General features: G+C 43.2%; 1 protein-coding gene across 1 annotated transcript; it reads left to right on the top strand.

Moving 5' to 3' along the window:
• The first annotated feature begins 497 nt into the window (after positions 1-497).
• OLFM4 (olfactomedin 4) lies at positions 498-23,975 on the top strand. The gene is made up of 5 exons (XM_066236577.1): positions 498-851; positions 6,481-6,633; positions 14,234-14,446; positions 15,402-15,561; positions 22,619-23,975. Exons 1-5 carry the CDS (start codon positions 552-554, stop codon positions 23,419-23,421), a joined length of 1,629 nt encoding a protein of 542 aa, XP_066092674.1. The 5' UTR covers positions 498-551; the 3' UTR covers positions 23,422-23,975.
• Positions 23,976-26,584: the final 2,609 nt, after the last annotated feature.

Genomic DNA, 26,584 nt, shown 5'->3' with positions numbered 1-26,584 from the left:
TTCAGTGTGGGCTGTTTAGAGAACTTCATCCAGAAGCAGATGCTGTAAGGGAGAGGTCAGAGGACCTGGGCAGGGCAACTGGAGGGGGAATCACACCCTGAGGACATTCAGAGTTTCCAAACGAGGCTCCCTGCCTTTCTTTGGAGAGCAGCCGTGGGTGAGAGGGCTCTGGAAGTGGCTTCTGAGTATAAGACTGAGGGTCGCCTTTCCCTCCCGGGACCAAGCTTGGCTCATCCACAAAGACGACTTTGATCCAGTCTCTTTCAAGGAAGTAGCACATTGCGAATGAGATACGAGGCTTGATAAAGCTCTTTTGAATTAATATTTGGCAGGAGATAACCAGATCAAAGGGGCAGCTGACAGAGTGGGGCTCAGGGACAAGGTGTGGAGGTGACTCAGGTTCCTGGGTGTCCTGACCCTCCCAGGGCCGTCACGTGCCCCTTGGTGGCTTCCTCTTTCCCCACACGCTGGCGTGGGGAAATCCCCACAGGGCACTATAAGAAACTCCTGGAGTCCCTCGAGAAGCCAGCTGCTCCAGCCAACAGCACACGATGCGGCCCAGTCTCCCCCTCCTACAAGCCCTGCTGCTCTTTCTCGGCCCAGCGGCAGGGTTTTCAGAGGAAGAGCGGTCCCTGGCCCCTGACCCGAGCCCCAGCTCCATAACCCTCCCTGCATTCAGCTCTAACTTCATCTCTGGCTCTGCCGGTGGCTCCGGCTCCTACAGGTCCAGATCCAGGTACAGCTCCGGGGTCGGCTTCAGCAGCTCCGGCTCCGGGTTTGGCTTCAGCAGCTCCGGCTCCAGGGGTGGCGGCCGCAACAGCAGCAGACCCAGTTCTGGCTCCATGTCCCAGGTGAGGAGGCCCCAGAGTCTGAGAGCTGCAGTCATTCCTTCCCCTTGCTTTTTGGGGACCTGAATATAAATTCATGGACAGCCAGACCTGAGCACTCTAAAAGATTTACGACTCCTTTTGTTAACTGTAGGTGCCATGGAAATGAATTAAAACCTAGGTGAAATAATTAAATTGTTAGCAAGAGAGATGACATCTCAGTTTTTCCAGCAGATGACTCTCAGGAAACAGTTTAAGCTTTAGAGAGGGTCTCTCACCTGGCTGCACTTTAGAGTGGAGGAAGGGAGGGGAGGGGAGCTCTGCAGGTAGAGATGCCCAGGTTCTGTCCTGGGTGAGACCTGGTAGGGAAGGGCCCCTGCCTGTAACAGCTCCAGGAAAGCTTGTCTCATTGACTGACTGCCCACCAGGCCCCCGAGGATGGTGACGGGTGGACTGGAGGCAGTGAGAGCCACTGTGCTCTGGTTGGAGCCCTGACAGTTTCTTAGAGCCTGATTTGTAAAGGAGATGGAGGACAGAAATAGGGGAAGGAGACATCGCTCTCTAGGAAAGAGCTATTACATAGATATTTCCCCAGAGGTGTAACAGTTCTCTTTCAATCATTTTTTATAAGAAATTTTAGAGCAATTTCTAGAACAACAACAGAAGTAACAACAAACAAACAAAGAAAATCATGCATTAAAAAGGGACTGGTGGCCCTGGCCGGTTGGCTCAGCGGTAGAGCGTCGGCCTAGCGTGCGGAGGACCCAGGTTCAATTCTCAGCCAGGGCACACAGGAGAAGTGCCCATTTGCTTCTCCACCCCTCTGCCGTGCCTTCCTCTCTGTCTCTCTCTTCCCCTCCCGCAGCCAAGGCTCCATTGGAGCAAAGATGGCCCAGGCGCTGGGGATGGCTCTATGGCCTCTGCCTCAGGCGCTAGAGTGGCTCTGGTCGCAACATGGCGACGCCCAGAATGGGCAGAGCATCGCCCCCTGGTGGGCAGAGCATCGCCCCTGGTGGGCGTGCCGGGTGGATCCCGGTCGGGCGCATGTGAGAGTCTGTCTGACTGTCTCTCCCTGTTTCCAGCTTCAGAAAAATTCAAAAAAGAAAAAAAAAAAAAAAAAGGGACTGGTCCAGCCAGAGGCTACATTACTAGACTGTGTAATGAGCCCAGTTCTTTGGAGGATGAGTCCTATGGACTTCCTTTAAAAAAATAGGAGGCCTTGGCCAGTTGGTTCAGTGGTAGAGCGTTAGCCCAGTGCATAGATGTCCTGGGTTTGATTTCTAGTCAGTGTACACAGTAGAAGCGACCATTTGCTTCTGTACCCCTCCCCATTCTCTCTCTCTCTCTCTCTCTCTCTTTCTTCCTCTTCCACAACCATGGTTTGATTGGTTTGAGTGAGTTAGCCATTGGCCCTGAAGATGGCTCGGTGGCCTCTCCCTTAGGTGCTAAAAATAGCTTGGTTGCTGAGCAACAGAGCAGCACCCCAGATAGGCAGAGCACTGTCCCCCATAGGGGGATTGTGGGGAGTCTGTCTCTCTGCCTCCTCTGCTTTCACTTAGTTAAAAAAAAAAAGAAAATAGAAAGTGGCACGGAGGGGTGAGAGGCAGTTCCTCACTTCTCCTCTGCCCACGTCACCTCTGGGCCTTTTAGTAGGAGCTTTGCTCTGCAAAATCTAGACTTCCCATGCTAAGGTGTGACTTGGGGTGGGGGGAGTCTTAAATCTGCCAGAGCCTACCCTCCTGCATTTTTATGATCTTCACTCACAGGTCAGGTCTTAACATAATCAATCTGAATGGAAGGGCCAATGGAAAAAAGGTGAAGAAAAAACTATTGTTTGCTTTTGTTTTCACCATTAGGACTATATATGCAATAAAGTTTTGTTAATTAAAAATGGTTTTGATAGGACACAGACAGAAATGACAGCAATGGTGTACATTGGGTGCCTAATAAATGCCAGGACTATGTTAAGTATATAACATATATTATCTTATTTAACCCTAAGAGGTAGGTAAAATTAATGATTCCATTACAGAGATGAGAAAACTGAGGCTTGGAGAGGTGAAGTCATCGGCTTAAGGTCACCGAGCTAGCACGTTCTAGAGCTCACACTGTCTGCCCTGCTCTTCACCAGCTCCTCTGCAGCATTCTGTATTTCTAAGTCATATACATGAAAACTGCTTATTTTAAAAGAGGAGAGTGCATTGCAAACCGTGAACATGGACAGAGATTCTTTGTAGCCAGGAATCAGACGCACCATTTTATTTCAGAAAAATAAATGATTTTCACGGAAACAATGAGAACTTGTTAACATTTTTTTAAAAATGAGGTAACGATAATAATTTATTTTGCAACTTCATTGCATATCAGAAATCAGCATTTGAGTAAAGATGATCAGTGAAGATAATAGAAAATAAAATATAGGTCAGGCCACAGAGAAATCCAAAATGCCTTATTGTCTGAGAAGGAGATAAGTCTATAACCCTTTGAGTAGCATGAATGTTCATGGACGTCCTCGTGCCTCCTGACCATCCTGAGTACAACTGTACATGTGTAAGGCAACATTAAACAAAGGCAAATGTATGTTCTTTTTGTTTCTATAAGTTGGTTACCAAACAAACATGATTTTAAGTTAATAAAACTGTAACTGTAACTAATTTTATTTTTTTGAAAAACAAAACAAACTCCTGGGGGTCAGCGAGTGTGGAAAAAACTTACTGCTCAAAGGGTTAAAAGTGGATAAGAAATGGCAGTTAAATTGTAGTTAGTGGTTTGAATTCCTTTCCTGGTTTACTCACCTCCTCTGGTGAGTCAGTGTCACAACTCCAACTTCTTTTCACAGCAGACTCTAGGGTGTCACACACTTCCGCTGTAAGCCCAGTTTCCCAGGGCTGGCTGTCAGCTTGATGAGGTCTTTGGAAAGTGGCGGCACACCCCTTTATAACTGACACTGAGCAAGCTCCCAATGCATCATTTTCCGTACTTTGAAAATGTTGAGGACCATTATTTTATGCCTGAATCTTCACAGGCACTTAGGCTTGGCTGCTAATTAGAGGCCATTGCAACCTCAGATCACAGATGTGAGTCACACCTTCCGTGGCAGTGCTCAGAGCACGCTGCATGTCGGATGCCGCCCTCCGTGCAGGGGCCACTGTCAGGGCCCTCGTTTCTTAGGTGAGAAAAGGCCCCATGCTCTGCTTGGCATGGAAGCTGCAGAGTCGAACCAGAATGAGTCATGTGCTTTTGTCAGCAGGGTAAGGGACTTGTTGAAAAAAAAAAAAAAAACAGACAACTAAGACTTTCATCATGAAAATGGGCCTGATTCACTAGCCAGGAGTCAGCTCTTGTCTGTCTTCCTAACACCAAAGCCTGGCACGTTGTAGACACCAGTGAATGTCAATTCAACACATGCTGAGCGAGTGAGAAGTTACCTGTGTAAGGGGCCTTGTGGGGCACATAGGGTCCTATTTGCCCTCCTCAAGGATATCAATACCCTCCCAATAACCAAAGGGACAAGCCGTTATCTTTGTCTTCTGTTCCCCGTGTTACATGCACATGGAGTTTAAACATTCACCACAGAGAGACCCATCACCATTAGCTTCATTGTCTTTGAATGTGAGGAGCAGAAATATCTCTAATGGGAGACACCAATCAAACTTATGGACCATTTTGATGTCAGCTGAGCACCCGGGGCTGACGATAAGCAGGATGGCAGCGGGGGAGTCCACAGCGTCGGGACAGAGATGTTCAAGAGAAGCCGCTGGAATCACTGTCAGCGGAGCCTAATTATGTGCCTGCCTTTCAGGTGAACTTCGGTATTAAAAGTTGTTAGCTAGTGGTTTCTAGTTGATTGTCTGAGACTGCTTGATGATCCCCAGTGTTTTTTGAGTTGACAGAACTTTTCAAAAAGCTCGAAGAATGGTCCAACCCTGTCTTGTGCAGCTAATTAACCTTCCCTTGTCGAAGTGCAGTGCAAGGCTTTTTTTTTTTTTTTTTTGGCAGACAGTTATTATAATAAGCTATTTCTTCAAAAGTCCATGATATATTTGTCCTTCTGTAAAAGCCTTGGCATGCTTGAGCTGGAGTCTATCTTCAGAGGGAATGATAAAGCTGGTTCCACGGGAAGCTGGCCTCTGTGACAGGTTCCCGGGGTGACTTGTCCAATCCTTATTCATTCTTGGCAAAGACCTTTTCCTTACCCCCTTTCTAGTCCTGGTGTTTAGCATAAAACTGTTTGTCCCTCCTCTTCATTCCTCAGTTCCTGCAGGTGTGGGTATGATTGGCAAAAAATAAAATAAAAATTGAGGCCTTTGTCAGGATTTGTTTGGGGGTATGCATATATATATATATATATATATATATATATATATGCTCATCTTAAAGAACATTAGGTTAAATTAACAAGCAACTTAGTTGCAAAAGCCAGAGAACACTGATAGAATAAATCTTGATTATACAAAGCATCTGGGTCCCACTTGCTTGGGAATCATGGAGGTTGGCACACATTAAATGCACAGAGTATCAACCTTAGCTGCAGCCAGCTGACCTTCTAAACTTGAAGAGGTGTAGCCAGGATTGCTTTCAGAGTCTGCAAACCACTGCTCTCCTGGTAGTTTGAGAAAGAGACACTTCAGGTTGACGGTCCACAGGTGAGCTTTGGGCTGGCCTTCAGATGAAAGGCACAGTCAGTCGGCTGCCAAGAGCTATTCAGTAAAGCAATAGTAGTAATAAAAAATGTTAATTGTGGCGGGATCCCCTTGGGAAAGTTCAAAGGGGACAAAAGAAAAACAGCATCTTTAAAATCTGTCATTTTAAAATATGCAGCGGCACTGAGATGTGAGCCTGAATATTTTAAAGAAACATTAAATATTTTAAAATGTCTTTTCTGAAAGTGGTAAGCTGGAAAACTTAGAAAAATTTGCACAAAACCTTCAAACTTATACATTGTTCAGCTTTTAACAAATGGCTGGTTTGTTTCCATTTTGAAGGATGTTAATTATACAATTTCTCAGGTGAAGCGAGGATGTGATTTGCCTTGTATATTTTCTTTGTAACCCATATTCTTGATGTTTTCCTCATTCCTACCCGGAGGAATTGGGTTGGGGTTTGGGTAAAAGTGAGGAAAAGAAAATGAGTAAGTAGAAGGTAAAGGAAAGCAAAGTGAGTGTACTGATCACCTACCATGTGCCAGGGACTTGGTTTACGCTACACAGTTCATTTAGAGGGCAACCCTGTGACGTAGGTTATTTCTAGTTTACAGATGAGGAAACCAAGACTTAGAGGGTTCATGTCCAGCAAGTGGTAGAATTGGAATTAAAACTGTCATCCATACTTTATTTCCCCTTCCTCACATAGGGACAGTAATAATTTCCCTTAAGCTTCCTCAAGAAAGGAGAATCTTCTTTTAGATAAAGCTGGCTGACATAGCCATTTAGCACAACAGCTGAAGATGTGGCTAAAATGCTGAGTAGTTACTGCGCCTGAAACATGGCAGCGTTAGCTTGTTTCTAAGACTCCAGTCATTCATGCATTGGACTCCACTCACTGGCCTCTCAACACTCTGTTGACAAGCCAGTTTCTATTACTCTACTTACCAGAAAGCTGGTAACTTTTTACCTCAGCTTCTTACTGATGTCGAACTTCTTTTTATTTATAGTTGTTTTCGAATTTCACCGGCTCCAAGGATGACCACGGGACCTGCCTGTGCTCGGTGGCGCTGCCAGATTCCACTTTTCCCGCGGACAGAGTGGAGCGCTTGGAAATCACAGCGCATACACTCTCCCAGAAGTTCGAGAAAGAGCTTTCTAAAGTAAGCATTCCCCGCCCTTCCAACAATATCTTAATAAGAACAAACAAAACAGAACACTTTGAAAATTAAATTTATTGGAACACTGTTGCTTAAAAACACTGTGTAATTTTCAGGTGCACGTTATCATTCAACATCTGTGGGGTCCACTGCGTTCTCGCTACCTGGAGGCTAGTTTCTTTCTGTTACCATATATTTGAGCCCCTTTCCCCACATCGTCCTCCCACCACCCACTTTCCCCCTTCATCCCCAGGAACTACCATTCTGTTGTCTGTCTCTCTGAGTTTGCTTTTGTTTCATTAGTTCACAAACACTTTTTATTCAGGACTTTCTAAGCAGCTGTTCTTTACTGTATCTAAGACAGCATATTTGCATCCTATGGAAGTTTAGCATTTATACTGCTCACAAAAACTAAGGGATATTTCAAAATGAATATGAAACTATAAAATATCCCCTAATTTTTGGGAGCAGGTGTTTATAGTCCGCATGTGGAGTGCTGTATAGCAGGAAAAATGAGGGCGTGGAAGAAAATGGGATGGAGCTCATTTATGCCATGGATAAGTCAACACCCACCGCGGTGCGCAGTCAGCTGGAAATAGGCCCTACGCTCTCCCTGCAAACCCCAACTCTACAATTGTTATTGTTTTGTTATTTTTTTCTTCCATTCAGTCTTCTTCTTGGTCTTCCCTCCAGCTTTGCTTTCTTTTCTTTCTTCTCCTCTAACCACTTCATATTTTATTTTCTCTTTCTTCTCTTTCGTTTTTTTTCTTCTTATTCCTATTCCTTTACTCCTTCCCTTTTTTTTAAATTTCTTCCCTTGTCTCAGTTTTTTTTTTACCGTGTCCATCCCTGCTAATCTTTCTTTCTCTTTCTTTCTAAATTTTTTTTCCCCATTTTTCTGAAGCTGGAAACTGGAGGCAGTCAGACAGACTCCCGCATGCGCCCGACCGGGATCCACCCGGCATGCCCACCAGGGGGCGATGCCCTGCCCCTCTGGGGCATCGCTCTGCTGCGTCCAGAGCCATTCTAGCGCCTGAGGCAGAGGCTACAGAGCCATCCCCAGCGCCCGGGCCATCCTTGCTTCAATGGAGCCTCGCTGCGGGAGGGGAAGGGAGAGACAGAGAGGAAAGAGAGGGGGAGGGGTGGAGAAGCAAATGGGCGCCTCTCCTGTGTGCCCTCGCCGGGAATTGAACTGTGACTTCTGCACGCCAGGCTGACGCTCTACCGCTGAGCCAACCGGCCAGGGCCTCTTTCTAAAATTTTATAACTCCTTTTCACTTTCTCTGACTTTTGGAAGGCCCCTTCTCTTCCTCTTCCTCTTCCTCTTCCTCTTCCTCTTCCTCTTCCTCTTCCTCTTCCTCTTCCTCCTCCTTCTCCTCCCTCTCTCCCCAGGTCTTTTTGCCTCTTAGCCCCCTTCCTTCCTCTCTCTTTTTCTTTCTCTCCCTCTGATTTCCTCTTTCCCATTATCTTTCTTTTTTTTCTCTCCCTATCACTCTCTCTTGTGGTTATCGTCTGTGGTCTCAGTAGGAACATCATATTAGATGTGTCTGGTATTATATCAAAACTGGAGGCTTCCCTGGGAAATTGAATGAAGACTAATAGGTTCCTCACCCTTGGTAAAGACCTTGACTGGAAGCCGCTGACCAGTGCTTTCTCTGGGTGGGGAAAGTTTTTGCAAGGCTTGCCTTTCTCTGAACTGGCAATGGGACTTGGCATTTCAGTTCTGACTCTTTCTGCCTTTTTAGCCAAGTTAGCAATCAATGAGAAAGGGTCCCATTTTCTGCACAGGTGAAGTTCATGCTAAGCTAAGTCGCATTATATATTATTAAATGCAACTCCTTTAATTTACAAGGAGCACTGGCCTTCCTGCAAGATTCAAAATAAGTTTTCCTGAGATATTTCATGTTAGCCACCAAAACAGCCCACATAGTTATCCTTTAAGATGAAAATTATGGTGAGGCTGACACCTGCTTTCAACCTAAATTGGTAGATAAATAGTCTAAATTTAAATGAATGTCCAGGAAAATGTCTTTGACTATTCCAGGAACCTAGCTTTTTAAGAAATAAAATGTCCTTGAATTAATCAGCAGAAGAGGCACAGCACTAAATTATAAATTCCAACCATTAATATTCATAGCCTTATTCCAGCATAATCAAGTACAGATAAGAAGTTATGCATAAAAACATAACAAGTGCAGGAAAATTCTAGGTAAAGATCTTCTCAGTTAGTCATTTGCTTTGAAATAGTGCAAGCTACTGATTTGCATGTCTCCTCACTGGCAGGAGTGTGAAGGACAGTGTGAGAGCATGCAGCCTGCCAGGTTTGTGATGTGGGACATTTAATTCCAGTTCTGTGAGGGGGCAGGTGGCATCTGCTTTGCTTATAATAATTGGCAGGGAGGAAGTGCCGAGTAGGTGGGAAAACTTTTAGTTTTGAAAACGTCAGTAGTTAGTCTTAAAAACAACACTATAATTGAGCCTCAGGAAGGAACAGTCCTGCCTGTTGAGATTTGTACAATAGAGCCATGTGACAGGTGATAACAACTACAATAGTAACATGTTACGTTTGTGCTTTTCTAATTGCTTCCATTTTTATTCTACTCTCAAGGCAGATAGGCCCAGATTCTCCTTCCCATTTTAGAGATGGAAAAAACTGAGGTTCATAAAGGTAAAGAGACATAACTGTCCTCTTTGGGCTGGTTAAACCAGGATAGAAAGTTGGGTCTTCAGAATTAATCCTATATCTCTTTTCTCTCAGCCATACTGTTACCATCCTCTAGCTCAGACCCAATAAGAGAGGCAGTAGGTCACTAATGAATTCAAATACAAAGTTATCTCTTCAACTGAAGGCTTTTGAATTTTCAGGTAAATTATTATAGCTGTCCCTAGATTGCCTTGGAAATCATTGTTTATCTAGATGTCAGGGTGAATGCCCATTTGGGCAGGCCCGTACGAAACGGTTTGCACTGCCTTACATTGATTCTTTATCTGCCAATACACAAAGACTTATGTCTCTGTCTGAGATGCTGAAAGCATTTTATACTTTCCTGTTGTGTATGATATGTTCTCTTGTGACTATACTCAAGAAGGGGATGACACAAAAGGCAGCGCAGGATTTTATTTCTTTGGAAGGTTAGGTCTTTGGGGCAAGTTATTTAATATCAAGCATTTGCTAATAGATCCTCATGCATGAGAAGGTTGAGGCAGCCTGTGAGACATTTAGCCAACCCATAAACAAACAACACTGATTGAGCAATGTTTTGTGCATTGAAATGTGAAAAATAATAAATTAAAAGGTCAGATTGAAAAAAACAAACTGACATTACTGTTTCTCTAATAATCGCTGTAATTTATAAGGTATCTGTTATGCGAGCTGCTTAATATATATTATCTTGAGCCCTGGCCGGTTGGCTCAGTGGTAGAGTGTTGGCCCGGTGTGTGGTAGTCCCGGGTTTGATATCTGGCCACAGCACACAGGAGAGGTGCCCATCTGCTTCTCCACCCTTCCCCCTTTCTTTTCTATCTGTCTCTTCCTCTCCTGCAGCCAAGGCTCTTTTGGAGCAGAGTTGGCCCGGGCTGAGTATGGCCCCATGACCTCTGCCTCAGGTGCTACAATAGAAGGGCTCCAGTTGCAATGGAGCAACAGCCCAGATGGGCAGAGCATCGCCCCCTGGTGGGCATGCCAGGTGGATCTTGGATCTCAGTGGGCACATGCAGAAGTCTGTCTCTCTGCTTCCCAGTTTCTCACTTCCTAAAAATACTACACACACACACACACACACACACACACACACACACACACACACACACACACACTGTGTCCGTAAAGTCATGGTGCACTTTTGACCGATCACAGGAAAGCAACAAAAGACGATAGAAATGTGAAATCTGCACCAAATAAAAGGAAAACTCTCCCAATTTCATACCTATTCAGTGCAGTTTGATGTGGGCTCACGCACAGATTTTTTAGGGCTCCTTAGGTAGCTATCCTGTATAGCCTCTACAGACTCATCACTGACTGATGGCCTTCCAGAACGGGGTTTCTCCACCAAACTGCCGATTTTCTTCAACTGCTTATCCCACCGAGTAATGTTATTCCTATGTGGTGGCGCTTCATTATAAACGCGCCAATATTCATGTTGCACTTTGGTCATGGATTCGAATTTAGCAAGCCACAGAACACATTAAACTTTCTTCTGTACTGTCCACATCTCGACTGGCATGGCTGTGGGCTGTTCCGCTGTGTACACAGTGTTATGTCATCATCTGCCCATGCGCACATGCTGCCACATCATCCTACAGAAACTGGGAGGGTTTTCCTTTTATTTGGTGCAGATTTCACATTTCTATCATCTTTTGTTGCTTTCCTGTGACCGGTCAAAAGTGCACCATGATGACTTTACGGACACACTGTGTGTGTATGTATGTATGTGTGTGTGTGTGTGTGTGTGTGTGTGTGTGTATATATATATATATATAGTGTGTGTGTGTGTGTGTGTGTGTGTGTATATATATATAATCTTGAGTCTTTACAATAAGCTTGATACCATTACTCCCAATTTATAGGAGGAAACTAAGGCTTAGAGGACTTAAGTTTTTTGCTTAAGTACTGGTCAGATTACAGTTTAGATGAGGGTAGCTCTGGAGTACTTCATATATCATGATGGTCAATTCAAGCTCATTAGATCTTGTTGCATTTATTTAAAAGAAATATTAAAATAAGAATATGCTGTATACTCTTTCAAATATACGTACTTCAAATAATCTGGCCATAGTTAGGGTCACAGAGTTCAGGAAACTGGCAGAAACACGAGCTAGACTGATTCTTTAGGTTAATAGCCTGCTTGCTCTATTGCATCCCTATTTATTGCAGGACCACATTTATTGTACAGAACGACAACAAACATCCCAGAACAAACCTCCAAACTAACTTGGTTATAACATGTGCTCAACAGATAGAAGCATGGAAGCTCTGAATGTTGTTAGGCTGTGAATTGAAGGCAAGCATAGGTGCCTCTCCTTTTTTTATTATTTTTTATTGAGAGGAGGGGAAGCAGAGACAGACTCCCACGTGCACCCCAACTGGGACCCACCTGGCAAGCCCACTAGGGGAATATGCTCTGCCCATCTGGGGCTGCTACTCCATTGCTCAACAACTGAGGCAGAGGCCATGGAGCTATCCTAACACCTGGAGCCAGCACGCTCCAATCAAGTCATGTCTGCAAGAGGGAAAGAGAGAGAAAGATAGAGAGAGAGAAGCGATAGAGGGAGAGGTGAAGAAGCAGATGGGTGCGTCTCCTGTATGCCCTGACTGGGAATTGAATCCAGGGCATTCACATGCTGGACCCGACACTCTACCACTGAGCCAACCGGCCAGGGCAGATGGATCTTCTAAAGTGCAAACTTGTGATAAGGAGGAGTTTGGGTAGAGCTAATGACACAGGGATGTGTCCCCTCAGGGTTTTGCTTCACTTCCTAGGGCAAGTTAGCTGCCTCTGCCAAGACTGCAGTTTCCAGGGAAAGCTGGGATGTTCTAGAATTTTACATGCCATCTTAGCATTAGAGATCTGTGCATGTGAAAGGTTCATACTAACAATCTACTTACATTAGTAAAGCTTACACTGTGGGGTTTTCTGGCTCATTCTCAAATTATCCCCTTCTTTCCACACCTTCATGAATGATTCCAGTTTTCCTAAACACCAGTGAGCTTTCCTTTACATGTCCTCTGAAAGGACCTGCGCTTTTTCCAAACAGATCTTCAAAAACCTTTTATTTCTTGGCTGAACCATTGCAGGCACCCCGCACGTTCTCACAGGAAACAGACTCTGAGTGCTGCCTTGGTTTTCAGTGTGAGCCACATTTTATTTTGCAGAGATGACAGTTGAATCACTCATCTTTGGAGAACAACAGCTGCCATGTGCCACAAAAATGTTCCAGAAAAACAGAGGGCGTTTCATTTGTTCCAAGAGCTAGCTGGCAAGGCCACATGCCAACACAAGTATTCACTTCACAAACTTTCATTTCTGCAATGGAATGGCACATTATTACTGTTGTTGTTGTTATTATTATTATTATATCATAGACAAGCTTTTATGCCTGACATTTTTTTTTTAATTTTAGAAATTGAAACTGGTTATCTTATATCTGTTTATACTTTTGAGGGGAACTTGTTAGGTTTTATACATATATATGCATATACATATATATATATATATATTTTAACCTCCTTCTCTGCCAAAGTGTCACTGTCTTCTAAGTGATGGCACATCAGATGGCAGTGAGCATCAGTTGCCCCAGGAGATACACGAGCAGTGCCAAGGGCTGCATTTTCAACTTTCATTAACATCCTTTTTGCCTGAAGCCCTAGCTCTTTAGGTGTGCGGCCTGTGAGTCCACACTAATTTGCACAGCAGGGTTAAGTGGAAGGGCAGAAATGACAGAAGGTAGAGCTGCCTTTAGGATTACAAAGATTAGAGGCCAACCTCTGCCTCTACATTCATTGGGCACCCTGGTTCAGCTACTTGACATTATCATAGTTTGGGAAAAAGTATACACTTACATTCACAATTTTAAAAAGAATGGAAACCAAACAACTTTAATGAGCAGGTCCTTACAAACAAAAAAAAAGCCATGGCACTTCTTTTAGAGATCATCAGACACAGAAAGAACTACCAACTGTGTTTATTGAAATATCCATTTGGAGATTCCAATTATACACTAAACCACTAAGGGAATTTTTGGAAGTATTTTAACTTAATGATCAGACATTCAAATATATGCAACAAATATGTAATTTAAAGGTCTGATTGCCATAATCAGTTCTTGGAATAAATGTGGGTGCACTTAATGAACTGTGCACTTTGCAGTCGCACGTACACTCACATGTTGTGTGGTAAATTGGCTCTTTCTGCTGTTTTGTAAAAGGCAGAGGAGCTCAAAACTCATTCCAAGTGGTGATCAAGGGAAGAATTCTCAGTGCATTTCTCCTTTTAGAAGATACATACAGCAGCGGTTGTAAATGGAGGGAGGTTGGTCGTGGTGGTGGTGGTGGTGGTGATGGTAATTTTGCCCCCGGAGAACATTTAGCAACCTCTGGGACATTTTTGGTTGTCATACCTGGGGAATAGGCAGGTGCTTTTTGGCATCTGGAAGCCACAGATGCTGCTAAACATCCTATAACACACAAGCAAACCTCCCACAACAAAGAATGATTTAGCCCCAAATGTCAACAGTGCTGAGATTGAGAAACCTTGACTTAGAGCATGTGCTTTGAAGGGAGAGGGGAAGGCAAACCAGTTAATCTGGTGAGCTAATATCTTCAAATATGAAGTTAGAGATGAAAATGTTCTTGCAAATGATGATTCTGAAGCAAAATTATTTTTAGTCTATGCAAGTGAAAAATCCACCCCCTCAATGATAATAATAAGTTCTTTTTAGTTTGTATTTGGCTATATTAAAAAATATGTCATGAAATATATTTTTGATTCATTTCTTGAAAAAAAAATGATTGACAGCAATCCAATTGCCCCAAGGGCGTTGTAGTGGAGGAAGACTGTATGATATTACTCTGGGAACTGACTTGAGCTCTTTGACTCCCTTTTAGGTGAAGGAATATGCCCAATTAATCACCATCTATGAAAAGAAACTCTCAAACCTAACTGTTCGAATAGAGATCATGGAAGAAAATAGCATTTCTTACACTGAATTGGACTTTGAACTGATTAAGATAGAAGTGAAGGAAATGGAGAAACTGATCATCCAGATGAAGGACAGTTTTGTTGGGAGCTCAGTAATTGTTGACCAACTGGAAGTAGAGGTAAGAGGTGAACTCACTTGTCAGTGTATTAATACTCACTGTCTTCAGTTATCAGTGCTAGGGCACGATATACAAATCTCTCTTCTGACTTCTAATTCTGTACTCTCTCATGACCACGTGGCATATCTTGGTGCTCTGCTGTAGATGGATGCTGGTCTTTGAATAATAAATAGAGCATAATGGGAACATATTGACTGAGGAACAGGTATCAACTAATGATCAAGGTCCTGCCTTTTAATTAATATCTCTAGAAAGGAGATGATATAAACAACTCTGTGGCCAAGGTAGATCAAATGTCTTCTCTGTTCTGAATTTATCCTCATGGGGCTAGAAAACCACATATACCTGATTTTGGACTTACTAGGTCTGTTTCTCCTTTTGAATGATCATATACTCCTTGATCTTTCTTGGAATTTCTCTCTACACACTGGCAACCCTTTTCAAATGAGTTCCTTCTGAATATGTTTTAGTGAAGCCTTTTAAACTCCATGGCTAAAGACCATAGTTGGCAAATTTATATCAATGAGAATTTATTAGCACAGTCATGCCATGGGCTATAATTGAGAATTCTAGTTACATATTTTAAGATTTCAGTTTTCTCTGCCCCTCACCATTCATTAGAAACTTAATTATGATACAACAGGAGTAAACACGAGTTTATAGGAGCAGGTTATTAGAAATGAACTTAAACGAACATTCATGGATGCTTAGACTGAGCCTGTGCTTATTAAAGCCATTAAAATCTTGCCATTTTCCTCTCGTCACACACATCTGCCTGGGCTCTGACAAGCATTCATGCTAAACCATGAAATATATTCTTCCAAATGAAACCATTCAGAAGAATCTCGGGTGTATTCTTCAGTGGTGTTTCACTAAGTGACAAATTCAGCCCTGGAATGTTTATGAAAGAAATTGCACAATAATATAAAGTAACTCTGAATTTTTATTTCCTTAGATAAGGAATATGACGCTCCTGGTAGAGAAGCTCGAGACACTAGACAAAAACAATGTCCTCAGCATTCGCCGAGAAATTGCGCTTCTGAAGAACAAGCTAAAGGAATGTGAAGCCTCTAAGGACCAAAACGTCCCTGTTGTGCCCCCTCCGCCTGCCCCAGGTAAGCTGGCCATATTCCTACCACCTGAGCCAGGCCCCCAGGAGCCTGAGCGGGGTGGAGAAGGGGTCTGGGACTGTAACCCCGAAGCCAGGACAGGCTTTTCGCAGTTCGGAGTTTACCCTTCCATCTTTTTTTTTTTTTTTTTTTTTAGAGAGAGAGAGAGAGAGAGAGAGAAAGGGACAGATTGCGACAGACAGACAGGAAGGGAGAGAGATGAAAAGCATCAATTCTTTGTTGCGACACCTTAGTTGTTCACTGATTGCTTTTTTATATGTGCCATGATGGGGGTGGAAGGGGGGTAGGAGGGTGTGTGTGTGGCTACAGCAGACTGAGTGACTCCTTGCTAGAGCCAGTGACCTTGGGCTCAAGCCAGCGACCACGAGGTCATGTCTATGATCCCACACTCAAACCAGCGACCCCACGCTCAAGCTGGCCACCTCAGAGTTTTGAACCTGAGTCCTTTGTGTCCCAGGCCAGTGCTCTATTCGCTGTGCCACTGCCTGGTCAGGCCACCCTTCCATCTTTTAAATCTTCCCCAAGAGCTTCACAAACCATCACATCCTAGAGCTCACAGAGAAAAAGCACGAACAATGAGTTGATTTAAAACAAAGCCACACGTTACACATGTCCCCCTTGCATTTACTAGCAGGACTAACGTCCTCTGGTGATGGAGTGGCTGTCAGGGGGCCGGCGGGGGGGGGGGGGGCTCTGGAACCTGTGTGTCCTCTGAGGCTGTAGATTGGAAGGGCTGTTGGCTCATTTGTCTGATAAGCTGGGGTTATGGCTTGAATCTTCCTTTCCTCCTCCTCTCTCCCCCTCCCCCATTCTGCCTCTTTATTTTCCCTCTGTGCTTTTCTTACATGTCTGAGCACCTGCTGTGCAGTGGGTCCCGGGATTCAGTGAGGGTTTTATGGATGGCCTGCACTTGTCGGTGTCTCCTGCTGCCCTTCTGGGACTGAGTCCCTGGAGGGCACGGAGGACATCTCACGCTCAATGACATGACCATGGGGTCACCTATAGCACAGAGGTGTGTGCTCCGTTAAGTATCCTGTGAGTGTGAATGAAGGCAGTGGAGTGTAGGGGTCAGGAACATGGCTCTGGGACTCCAACAGCCTGAGCTTCCTGGCTATGTGGCCACAGTGAAAACATCCTTAATCTCCTCACTTATAAAGTGGGAAGAATAATCGCACCAGCCTTGCAGGGTTGCTGTGAGGGTTAATGAAACAGGCTTGGGGGACTCGGAGTTCTGTGATTGGCACTTACACACCGGCAGTTGTTATTATTACTAACAAGGATAATTGAAGTGGAAACCTTGCTGCAAACAAAGGCAGTGCCAGGTCTTTGTGCTCCACTGCTCATCCCTGCAGGTGTGCTGAAGCCAGTGGTATGGCTGCAGCATTCAGCCCCGTTCCTCAGGGACACTTTGTCACTGGGAAACAATTGTCACCAGCGGTGAGCATCTCAGCCTGAATGAGGGCTGTATCTTTTCATCAGATGGTCAGCTCTTGTTATTTTCATTAATTCCTATTGTCACAACCTGTTTCCTTTCAGGCTTTGCGTTTTGGGATCCTTGTCAGTGTAGCTGGCTTCTTTTGAAGCTTTAATTAGATCTTGCCTTAGTCATAGCCTCTCGGTCCTGTTCAGGGGACTCTTCCCCTCCTTCTGCAGTTGGGGACCTGTCATAGTGTGACACGCAGAGGAGGTTTAGGACAACGGCCATGCTCTGGCCTCTGTGAAAGAGTGAGGCTAAATTGGGTCTGGGATCAGAGGTGTCACTGCGAGTTGTAAATGAAGGCTCTTGTGCTGGGCCACCAAGGGCTCCCTGAGGGCAGGTGTCGAGGCAATGTCAACCTCTGATAATACCTGAGCAAGATTTTCTTTCTTCCTTTTTCTTTTCTTTTCTTTCTTTCTTTTTTTAACCTTAACAAAACTTCCTCATGGAATAGATTTTTCTGGCTCAGTTTTCTCTGCACCCCTTGCAATGAGGACGTTTTAGAGTAGGAATGGACATTCAAGGTCCTCTAGCCCAGGCCCATCATTTCTCAGAGGAGGGGACTTCGATGGGGAGAAGGTTGCTTTTCCTGAGGACACAAGAGTGTCAGGTGTCAATAACTCAAGGATCTGGAGAAGGCACACTGCTTAGTATCTAAGGAGGAAAACAGGTGGGTCTGTTGGATTAGAATTTTTTCTCCAGAACTCTCCCCTTGGTCCTCTCACTTACTTAGACTTTTGTCAGCAGACTTCAGCAGCCAGCCCAGCCCAGCCCAGCTGTGTTGTTGAAGCAAATTAGACCCAGATTTCTTCTCACTTTCCTACAACCTTGGCTGCACCTGGATCCTGGCCAAGCCACTTGGCCCTCCTCCAGCTTTGTTCATATTATATTTATGATGTTTATATTAAACGGACTCTTTTGTCATGTTTTTTAAATCAATTTCTCTCACTCGCTCTCTTTCTGTTTGGATTGGCTGATAAGGCAGAATTGAAAAATCCCCAGGCACCACCAAGTTGTGAGCCTGTGGAGACTTTAATTAAAGTTTCTCACTGCGCTGGGACTTGAAAATCTGGCCTCTGCTTTTTGGACTGCAGAGTTGCACAGACCTGAAAGGACTCTCAGCTATGAGGTAATTCTCACTCTCCCGGCCCCTCCCTTGCAGCTGTGGTCTGCCATCCCTGTGGTCAGCTTGATCTTAGAACCAGAGCATGTAGTGAGGGCTCAAGAAAGTACACTTTACATTATGGTTTGTGCTGCAAATGACATCTTTTTTTCTGCTTCAATTCATAGAACTTTCTAATCTAAAATAATTGACCTTTTGCTCATTAGCTTTTTCCCCTGAAAACAACTGACTCTGTCTCTCTCTGTTTTTCCCCTGAATCTAAATGACCACATAGGCAGAATGTGATGGAATATTCAGGGTTTGATGACCATTGCACTCAGAAATGCTAGGCTCTGTGCTGACATGCGTAGGTCCTCGGTAAATGGTAGGTGACTGACTAAGGTATGAAAGATTTGGGGTGACCTACCAAAATCCCAAGCCTAAGGAAGAGCAGAGTATTGGATAGCATATATTCAATCATTCAGAATCAATTTAGTCTTAATTGTTTTGTAATGATTACCATTTTAGTTGCCTAATTCTCACAAGACATTCTCCTTGGCTCAGAGTGTACTTGCCTAGGAGAGAGAGCATATTGATAGATCTCAGATTAAATTTTTTCTGCAGGCTTGTCATCTTTGGCTTTACAGAAAAATGCTAAACATGATGCTTTAAAAAAGCCAAGTTACAGTATTTAAAGTCTCATCATGTGGCTTCCCAGGATATTTTCAGAATACCATGGCAATATCTAATGAATGACATGGTGGAGAGATTGCCAATCAAAGGTACCATTGTGTTAAAGGTTCCTTGTATTATGTTCTGTGAAGTAAATACCAGGGTCTTAAACAATTCAGATAGATAGCAAGATAGAAGGCAGGTATTTTATAAATCAGGGTAGGTAAGCCGGGTGGGAGAGATTTGATTAGTCTTTCATTCCTTTATTCCACAAACACTTGTATGGCTGGCCCTGTTCTGAGTACGTTACCAGAATGGGTGCAAAAGTACTCTAAACCAGTGGTCCCCAACCTTTTTTGGGCCACGGACCGGTTTAATGTCAGAAAATATTTTCATGGACCGGCCTCTAGGGTGAGACGGATAAATGTATCACGTGACTGAGACAAGCGTCAAGAGTGAGTCTTAGATGGATGTAACAGAGGTAATCTGGTCATTTTTAAAAAATAAAACATCGTTCAGACTTAAATATAAATAAAACAGAAATAATGTAAGTTATTTATTCTTTCTCTGTGGACCAGTACCAAATGGCCCATGGACCAGTACTGGACCATGGCCCGAGGGTTGGGGACCACTGCTCTAAACTACCATCCAGGAAGGTAGACAGTCCTGTAAACCTTCAGAGGTAACATGATGTGGGAATGCTAGGATAGTTACCATTTATAGAGATACATGTACCTACCTTCTCTATATTTTTCCTAATAGTCTTTCAGAACAGATATTATTATTTTTCTATTAATGTGAGGAAACTGAGGCTGAAGGCTACAGTCTAGCAATTATTGGAGTGAAGACTGAATTGGAATCTGCCTGGCAATATGTTCATTGTGCCAGGCTGCCTCCCATAGATGCTCTAATTGAGAGAGGTACACCTGTGAGTCCTGCAGTGACCAGAAAGTTCCAACAACTCAAAAACCTGATTAATACCAAATTATTTTGCTTTCAGTTCTATGCAATGTTCTCTTCCACCAGAAAATTCAAAATGAGTCATTGGTCTTTTCACAATTCTTGGATCATGGCTGGGCAACGAGTTGTTTTGCCAGAGGCAGGGTAAAGTTGGGATGGGATGGCTAAGGAAGGGAATAAAGTATATTTAACATACTGTTGAAATGAAGAAAGGAATTGGGAAGGGCTGTGAGATGAGGGAGGTGGAGAGAAGCTTAGGGTAGATGGGTAGGTGAGGGCATGGGGACTCTGGCTGGGCTAGATGAGCAGTGGGTGCCGGCTGTCAGTGTCAGTATTGTTTCCAAGACCATTTGCTGCCAGGGAACAGGGAAGTCCGCCATAGCTTTTCAGTGCTATAGCTACATCTGTAGTATTGGCAATGATGCTTAGTTTTCTTCCCTCTATCCTCTTCTTTCTGACCATAGCCAGCAACCTAAAAATGGCCCAAAGTAGATAGAGGATAAAGTGAAGATAACAAAATAAATAAAAAGGAACAACAACAAAACAAAGCAAGAGAGTACTTAGGAATGGTTGAGATGTGAGAGAGTTTTAAGTTCACACAGTTTTTTGTATTTTTACCAGATATAATTTTAATGTCCTGGTCAACATGTGAAATGATGACTCATTACTTTTATTAGTGCTAGTAGTAGTGGTACTGATTTTAAAGAGATTCTTTTGGTTTCTTCATATCTAAGGCTTTCCACATCCGGACAGAGTAGTTTATTATCTTTAACCCCATGATAATGCTTGAGTTAGTTATATGCATCATAAGTTTTCTTTAAATATTTTGCTGCTATTGACTTGGGATATTTTCTTGCCAGGGAGGCAAGATTCAATTAAGCGAACAATTCTTACGTCTTCTAGCCTGCAAGAAAGAAAGTGCCTTTCTTTCATTTCCTCAGAGTGAAATGTACTTGAATAAATAAATTCTTGGGAAGATATTTTAACTAGAAAATTCAGTTTGTAGCATGTGGAAACTTGAATAGTTTTTGTTATCATGAAACTGAACACACCACTAACTTTATTTTAATAATTCATGCATTGTTTCATGAACAAAAGCAAACAAGCATTCATCTGAGAGATCACTTTTAGGAGAAGAAATAATAATTTATAATTTTATTTATTATTTCTTTAGTAGGAGCAGTCTCTTGACTGAACACATGTTGCTTTTTTATTTATGAAATGGTGCATACATTATTAAAATAAACCCACAACTGTGTTCTGCTTAATGGTATGCAAAATTATTTGAGGTTGGGTGCAGAGTGGTTTCATTTCTCTACCTGTTGTATGGTTGGCTGGCTTTCCCACCAACTGCAGATTTATGACAGCATTTAAGGAGCACATATTTAATTCTGGGACCCAAAAGCACCAGCAGATTGGAAAAATAAAAGCAGAATTTCCAGTAGTGGTTTCACCTCTGAGCAGTCCTTTGAATGAGGTGGGGAGAGGGGGAGACATTTAGCAATGAAGGGAATGAGTCAGAAGCAGAGACTCGGAGGAAATAATTTTGCACCCCTCGTGTCCCCCACAATGCTAACCGCAGGCAATTCTCCAGAAGCATAGCTCACCTTGTAGCATTTAAAGCCAGAGCCAGCACCTCAGGATCTGTTCCCTGCTTCCCTTACCCATTCTGCTCCAGGCAGCAAGATGGGGGGAAATGGCTTCAAATATACTTGAAGTTGTTCGGTTTTTTGTTTGTTTGTTTTTTGTTATCCAATAACAAAATCTCAAGTATCTTAAGGGTATTATTAAGATCCCAGAAAAAGTATGTTCAATTCTCTGAATAACTATAAAAATACAAAGGAATTTTATCTTTTATAGTTCATAAATGGTTCGGGTTCGTGGGCACTTTAGAGGAGAGGCTTCATGAAGGGCCAGTTGCTCAGCTTGACTCATTCACCCAAGTGAGACAGGGCATACAGATTCAGTCGAACCGTGGGTCTGGTCAAACTTGACTGTACACATTGTGACAACAGTGTGTGGGACTGATGAGGTACTAGCCTGCCACTCTGTGATGCAGTAGCATACAGGTAAAGCACAACAAGACGTGCCTGATAACTGCAGCAAGATCATCACCAAGTGATCTATGGGATGGACTATGCTTTGGGCACAGAGCAGGCAATTTTGCCCTAAAATAACTCCTGTGGCTTCTTAAAGCTGAAATCCCACCATTATAGGACCAACTTTCTGTATCTTTAAAATACCATATTTAAAACTTCCACTAATAAGATTAGCTGCTGGCAGCACTGGTACCTTGGTGTGGATATGCACGTGGGGTCCCAGAAGGGTGAAGGGAAAGGCAAGTTGCCCAGGGCAGTTTTCTCCTTCATCACAATTTTCCCTGACTGTGATGAGTGGCACCTTCTGCCTCTGTGGAAACAGGGTAAGATTCTGGGACGAACTTGTTTTCCTGATTTCTTTACAAGAAAAATGAAATAACATATTATTTGTGAAATGCTTCCTGATAGAAGAAAACATATTAAATTCACCAAATCTCCTCTTTTTGCCTTTGTGCAGACCCTCTAACCGTGGCAGTTTCATTTTCCCAAGTTCTCGATTGAGAGCCAATCCATGGAAATAAAAGGTGGTTCTCTCCAGAGCTGAGAGCAGGCTTGCACTGAAACGGAAATCGCGGGAAGGTTTGGGCTTTTCCCCCTCAGAGCCACTGTTGTCATTGAGCCTTTACAAGAAAAATATTTATGGTTTCTTTTAGTTCTTAGGATATTAAACTGTTTAATTTTTGCCATTCATTTTCTCTAAGAATAACTTTTTGTTTTCTTATTTGTATATAGGAAGCTGTGCTCATGGTGGTGTGGTGAACATCAGCAGACCCTCGATCGTTCAGCTCAACTGGAGAGGGTTTGTCTACAAATATGGTGCCTGGGGTCGGGATTACTCTCCCCAGAATCCAGACCAAGGGCTGTATTGGGTGGCGCCTTTAAATACAGATGGGAGAATCTTGGAATATTACAGACTTTATAACACACTGGATGATCTGCTATTGTATATAAATGCTCGAGAGTATCGGCTTAGGTATGGTCAAGGTGGTGGTACAGTAGTTTACAATAACAACATGTATGTCAACTGGTACAACACTGGTAACATTGCTAAAGTTAACCTGACTACCAACACGGTTGCTGTGACTCAAACTCTCCCTGCTGCTGTTTATAATAACCGCTTTTCATATGCTAATGTGGGTTGGCAAGATATTGACTTGGCTGTCGATGAGAATGGATTGTGGGTGATTTATTCAACTGAAGCCAGCACTGGTAACATGGTAATCAGTAAACTCAATGACACCACACTTGTGGTGCTAAACACTTGGCAAACCAGGCAGTACAAACCATCTGTTTCTAACGCCTTCATGGTATGCGGGGTTCTGTATGCCACCCGTACTTTGAACACCAGAACAGAAGAGATTTTCTACTACTATGACACAAACACAAAGAAAGAGGGCAAACTAAGCATTATAATGCAGAAGATGCAGGAAACCGTGCAGAGCATTAATTATCACCCTTTTGACCAGAAACTTTTTGTCTATAATGATGGTTACCTTGTGAATTATGATCTGATCTTTGACCAGAAGCCCCACTAACCTGTTTAGGTGTCAGGGTAAGAGAGAAACAAAATGTGACTTGAAAATAAATGGTATTTTCCACTTATTTAGATATTTGCATGGAGATTAGGAGTATGTTTGCTTAGTACTATTTGGGAGCCTAGTTCTATCACACTAGAGACTTAAGATATTTGCCTTGATTTGATGTGTTCTCTTGGAAGCCATCTGCCTCTTGGGATTCATTTTCTACTGAAATAAGGTCCTTCCATGGTAAGGGTCTCAGGCATCTAAGGGACATTATGGATCTAAGAAAGCCTTCAGTGAGGTGCATCTGGAAATTAGGGAGCTTACAGAGAACTCCATATGGCTCCAGGAGGTCCCTTGTAGTAGTAGCAAGGCACATTGACCAGACTTCTCCATGGAGCCTGACTAATTCTTCCAGACCTGAAAAAACCCTGGGGCCAAATTGGGCAGATTAATACCTGAAGCTCCTTGAAGAAAAATCTCTTTGTTTTTCTTGCTAGCACCTGAAATGGCATCTTGTATGTCACAGATACATACATTTAGTGTGCTTATATTTTATCTATGAAATGCTCAGGCGTTGGATTACCCCCCCCCCCCCAGTCTACCTATAGATGAGTCAGTAGAACCTCCTGCCTAACTACTTCATTCCAAAGGCAGCTCGGAAGGTTGGAAACAGATTAACCAACCAAGTCCCCTGCCGCCTTCTTACCTCCTGCTTTCTATAAAAAATGAATAAATGTTCTTTCTTTTAATTTTTTTAATGGAACAAATATTAGATAAAATTACTTTTTTTCCTTATTATGAGCTTTTACTTATATGACTCTAAGACTGTGAGAAAATCAGATAGCAGCAAATGACAACATCTCCGGTTATGTCACAAAGCCCTTGCGGCACAGGTGCGGCTTGTGGGAAGTCCTGTCAATTGTTTTATGCCATTTTTGTCTGTGTTTAAGACTGAAACTTATAAGGAAAAAAATATATATATTTGTAAAAGAAATGTAGAAAACCTGCTGCAAGTCCGTCGTAGATCAATGCAGTTTGAAAACCTTGCAGGTTATGTGTGTCTGTGCTTTTGGGGCCTTTATCATCTGGTCTTGGTCTGTTTGCCTTTAATGCTCACGAAGTGGCTATGGAAGAATGCTATGGAAGTGGCTCCTTCAATGCTGTATTCTTCCCCTTTTAATAAATGATTAAAATATGCTTTGAAAAAATTGTCTTTTTAAAAAATTTACTCCTTTTTTTAAAATTAGGGAAAATAACCCCAAACAACTCTTACTGGGATAGCTCATACCTTGCTGTGAGGAACAGAAAATGACTACCTTCCAAACAACAATGCCCTGGAGACCACATACATAACGGCAGAGAACATTAATAGCTTCTAAAAGAGTCCAAAGTCAGACTGGGCTTTTCCATCCCTTTAAAATCCATTCTTTCTGGCAGCTTTTGTGTATGAGACTGCACTATTTTCTTTGGGGATATGACCTTATATACTTATTAGTTTGCATGACTGATCTGATTATTTCCAACATTAGACTATATTTGTACGGCTTATGTTCCTTTTCCAAATGAGCTATTAACATGGGTCAGAAGCCTCCAGATCTTTCTCAAACAGGAGGTCTTGCACAGAAAGCAAAATGACTGACTGTCCACCCTGGAGAGAGAGTATTTTTACCACAGAGAATGTGTAGGGGACAGTGACCTAGAGCTGGAGGGACAGATAGATGAGGCGGCTGTAGTTAGTCTTACTGAAATGCTAATTTTTAATCCATGCCAAGCTTTTGGAGGCAGCTGGTTGCTGCAATTAGAAAGATTTTTTCCTGTCTTTCAAAGCTAAGCACAGAGACAGGCACAGCCTTCAAACTGCAACAAGATATGAAGATAAAGACAGGTATGTCATGTGAGATATAAGTTAAAAACAGTGATGTTATATTTAACCTGGCTCTAAGCAATTTTCCAGACGAATGTTTCGGGATGCACAGTCTGACCTCTGAAGATCTGGGAAAGGAGGCAGGGAGCCAAGGTCACTCTAGCAATCAGCTTCTCGCTTCTACTGCTGTGTTTGCCTGACAATTCCCCTCAGAACCTTTTTCCCACTGGATGTGGTGGACCAGCCGGGAGGGGCCCCCTGTGGGGAAATCTCCTTGCTGGGAAGGTTGAGCAACTGAAAGAGTCAGGTTCCCGGGTTTACTGCAAAAAGTTACACAAAAAATTTTTAGCTCAAGATTCATCAGCTAGCTTTCCTTTGGGAAAAAAATATTTGTGTACATAGATTTAAATCAGCTTTATTGATTTTACCGCAGGTAAAATCTGCTAATTATCAATGTATAATCAATGAGTTTTGACAAATATATACAGTTGTGTCAAGGCTACTGTAAGTTGCATGTAAAATACTCTCATCGTCTTTCAAAAAGTTTCCTTGTGCCCTTTTGTAGTCAACACCTACCCTCATTTCCTAGCCCCTGGCAACCACTGATCTGTGTTCTGTCTCTATGGATCACAAACATGAAGCCTTTAAACCTGGCTTCTGCAAGTTCTCTCTTGAATAAGAGGAATTGTGGGCTCCAGTTACCCCAGAGGGTGACGGAGTATTACCAGTGGCTCTCAGGTTTCCTGTAGTTTTGTTATTTGGGGGCAGTTGGGGAAATTTTGAAGAGCTGTGCTGAACTGTTTGCCTTTATAAGTGTTTCCTAATGGCCTGGAATTGGCAGGGACTAGGATGGGGGTGGAGGGGTGGAGAATGAGGGGATTAGGGTTGTCTAGCTGTGGGTATCAATCAAACTCACCTAGCAGGACTTTCCAAACCTCGAAAGTTTCCCTGCCACCAGCTTTATTCAACGTTTGTTCTCCAGTCATTACCTCAGTGCCGCCAGCATCTCTACTTAGCTGAGTCCTGATACTAATTAACAACGCATAGAAGTTAAGATTGGAGGACTTAGAGCAGGGGTCCCCAAACTACGGCCAGCGGGCCGCATGCGGCCCCCTGAGGCCATTTATCCGGCCCCCACCGCACTTCCGGAAGGGGCACCTCTTTCATTGGTGGTCAGTGAGAGGAGCACATTGACTATCTCATTAGCCAAAAGCAGGCCCATAGTTCCCATTGAAATACTGGTCAGTTTGTTGATTTAAATTTACTTGTTCTTTATTTTAAATGTTGTATTTGTTCCCGTTTTGTTTTTTT

This window comes from Saccopteryx bilineata, chromosome 6 (assembly GCF_036850765.1).
Source record: "Saccopteryx bilineata isolate mSacBil1 chromosome 6, mSacBil1_pri_phased_curated, whole genome shotgun sequence".
Taxonomy (NCBI): Eukaryota; Metazoa; Chordata; class Mammalia; order Chiroptera; family Emballonuridae; genus Saccopteryx; species Saccopteryx bilineata.
This window is presented reverse-complemented; position numbering and strand designations above follow the sequence as displayed.

Excerpts from the sequence above, each read along its gene's own strand:
- OLFM4 (XM_066236577.1), top strand. The coding sequence starts at position 552 with ATGCGGCCCAGTCTCCCCCTCCTACAAGCCCTGCTGCTCTTTCTCGGC. Across the intron at positions 852-6,480 it reads GTTCTGGCTCCATGTCCCAG|TTGTTTTCGAATTTCACCGG; the intron begins GTGAGGAGGCCC and ends TTTTATTTATAG. Across the intron at positions 14,447-15,401 it reads TTGACCAACTGGAAGTAGAG|ATAAGGAATATGACGCTCCT; the intron begins GTAAGAGGTGAA and ends TTATTTCCTTAG.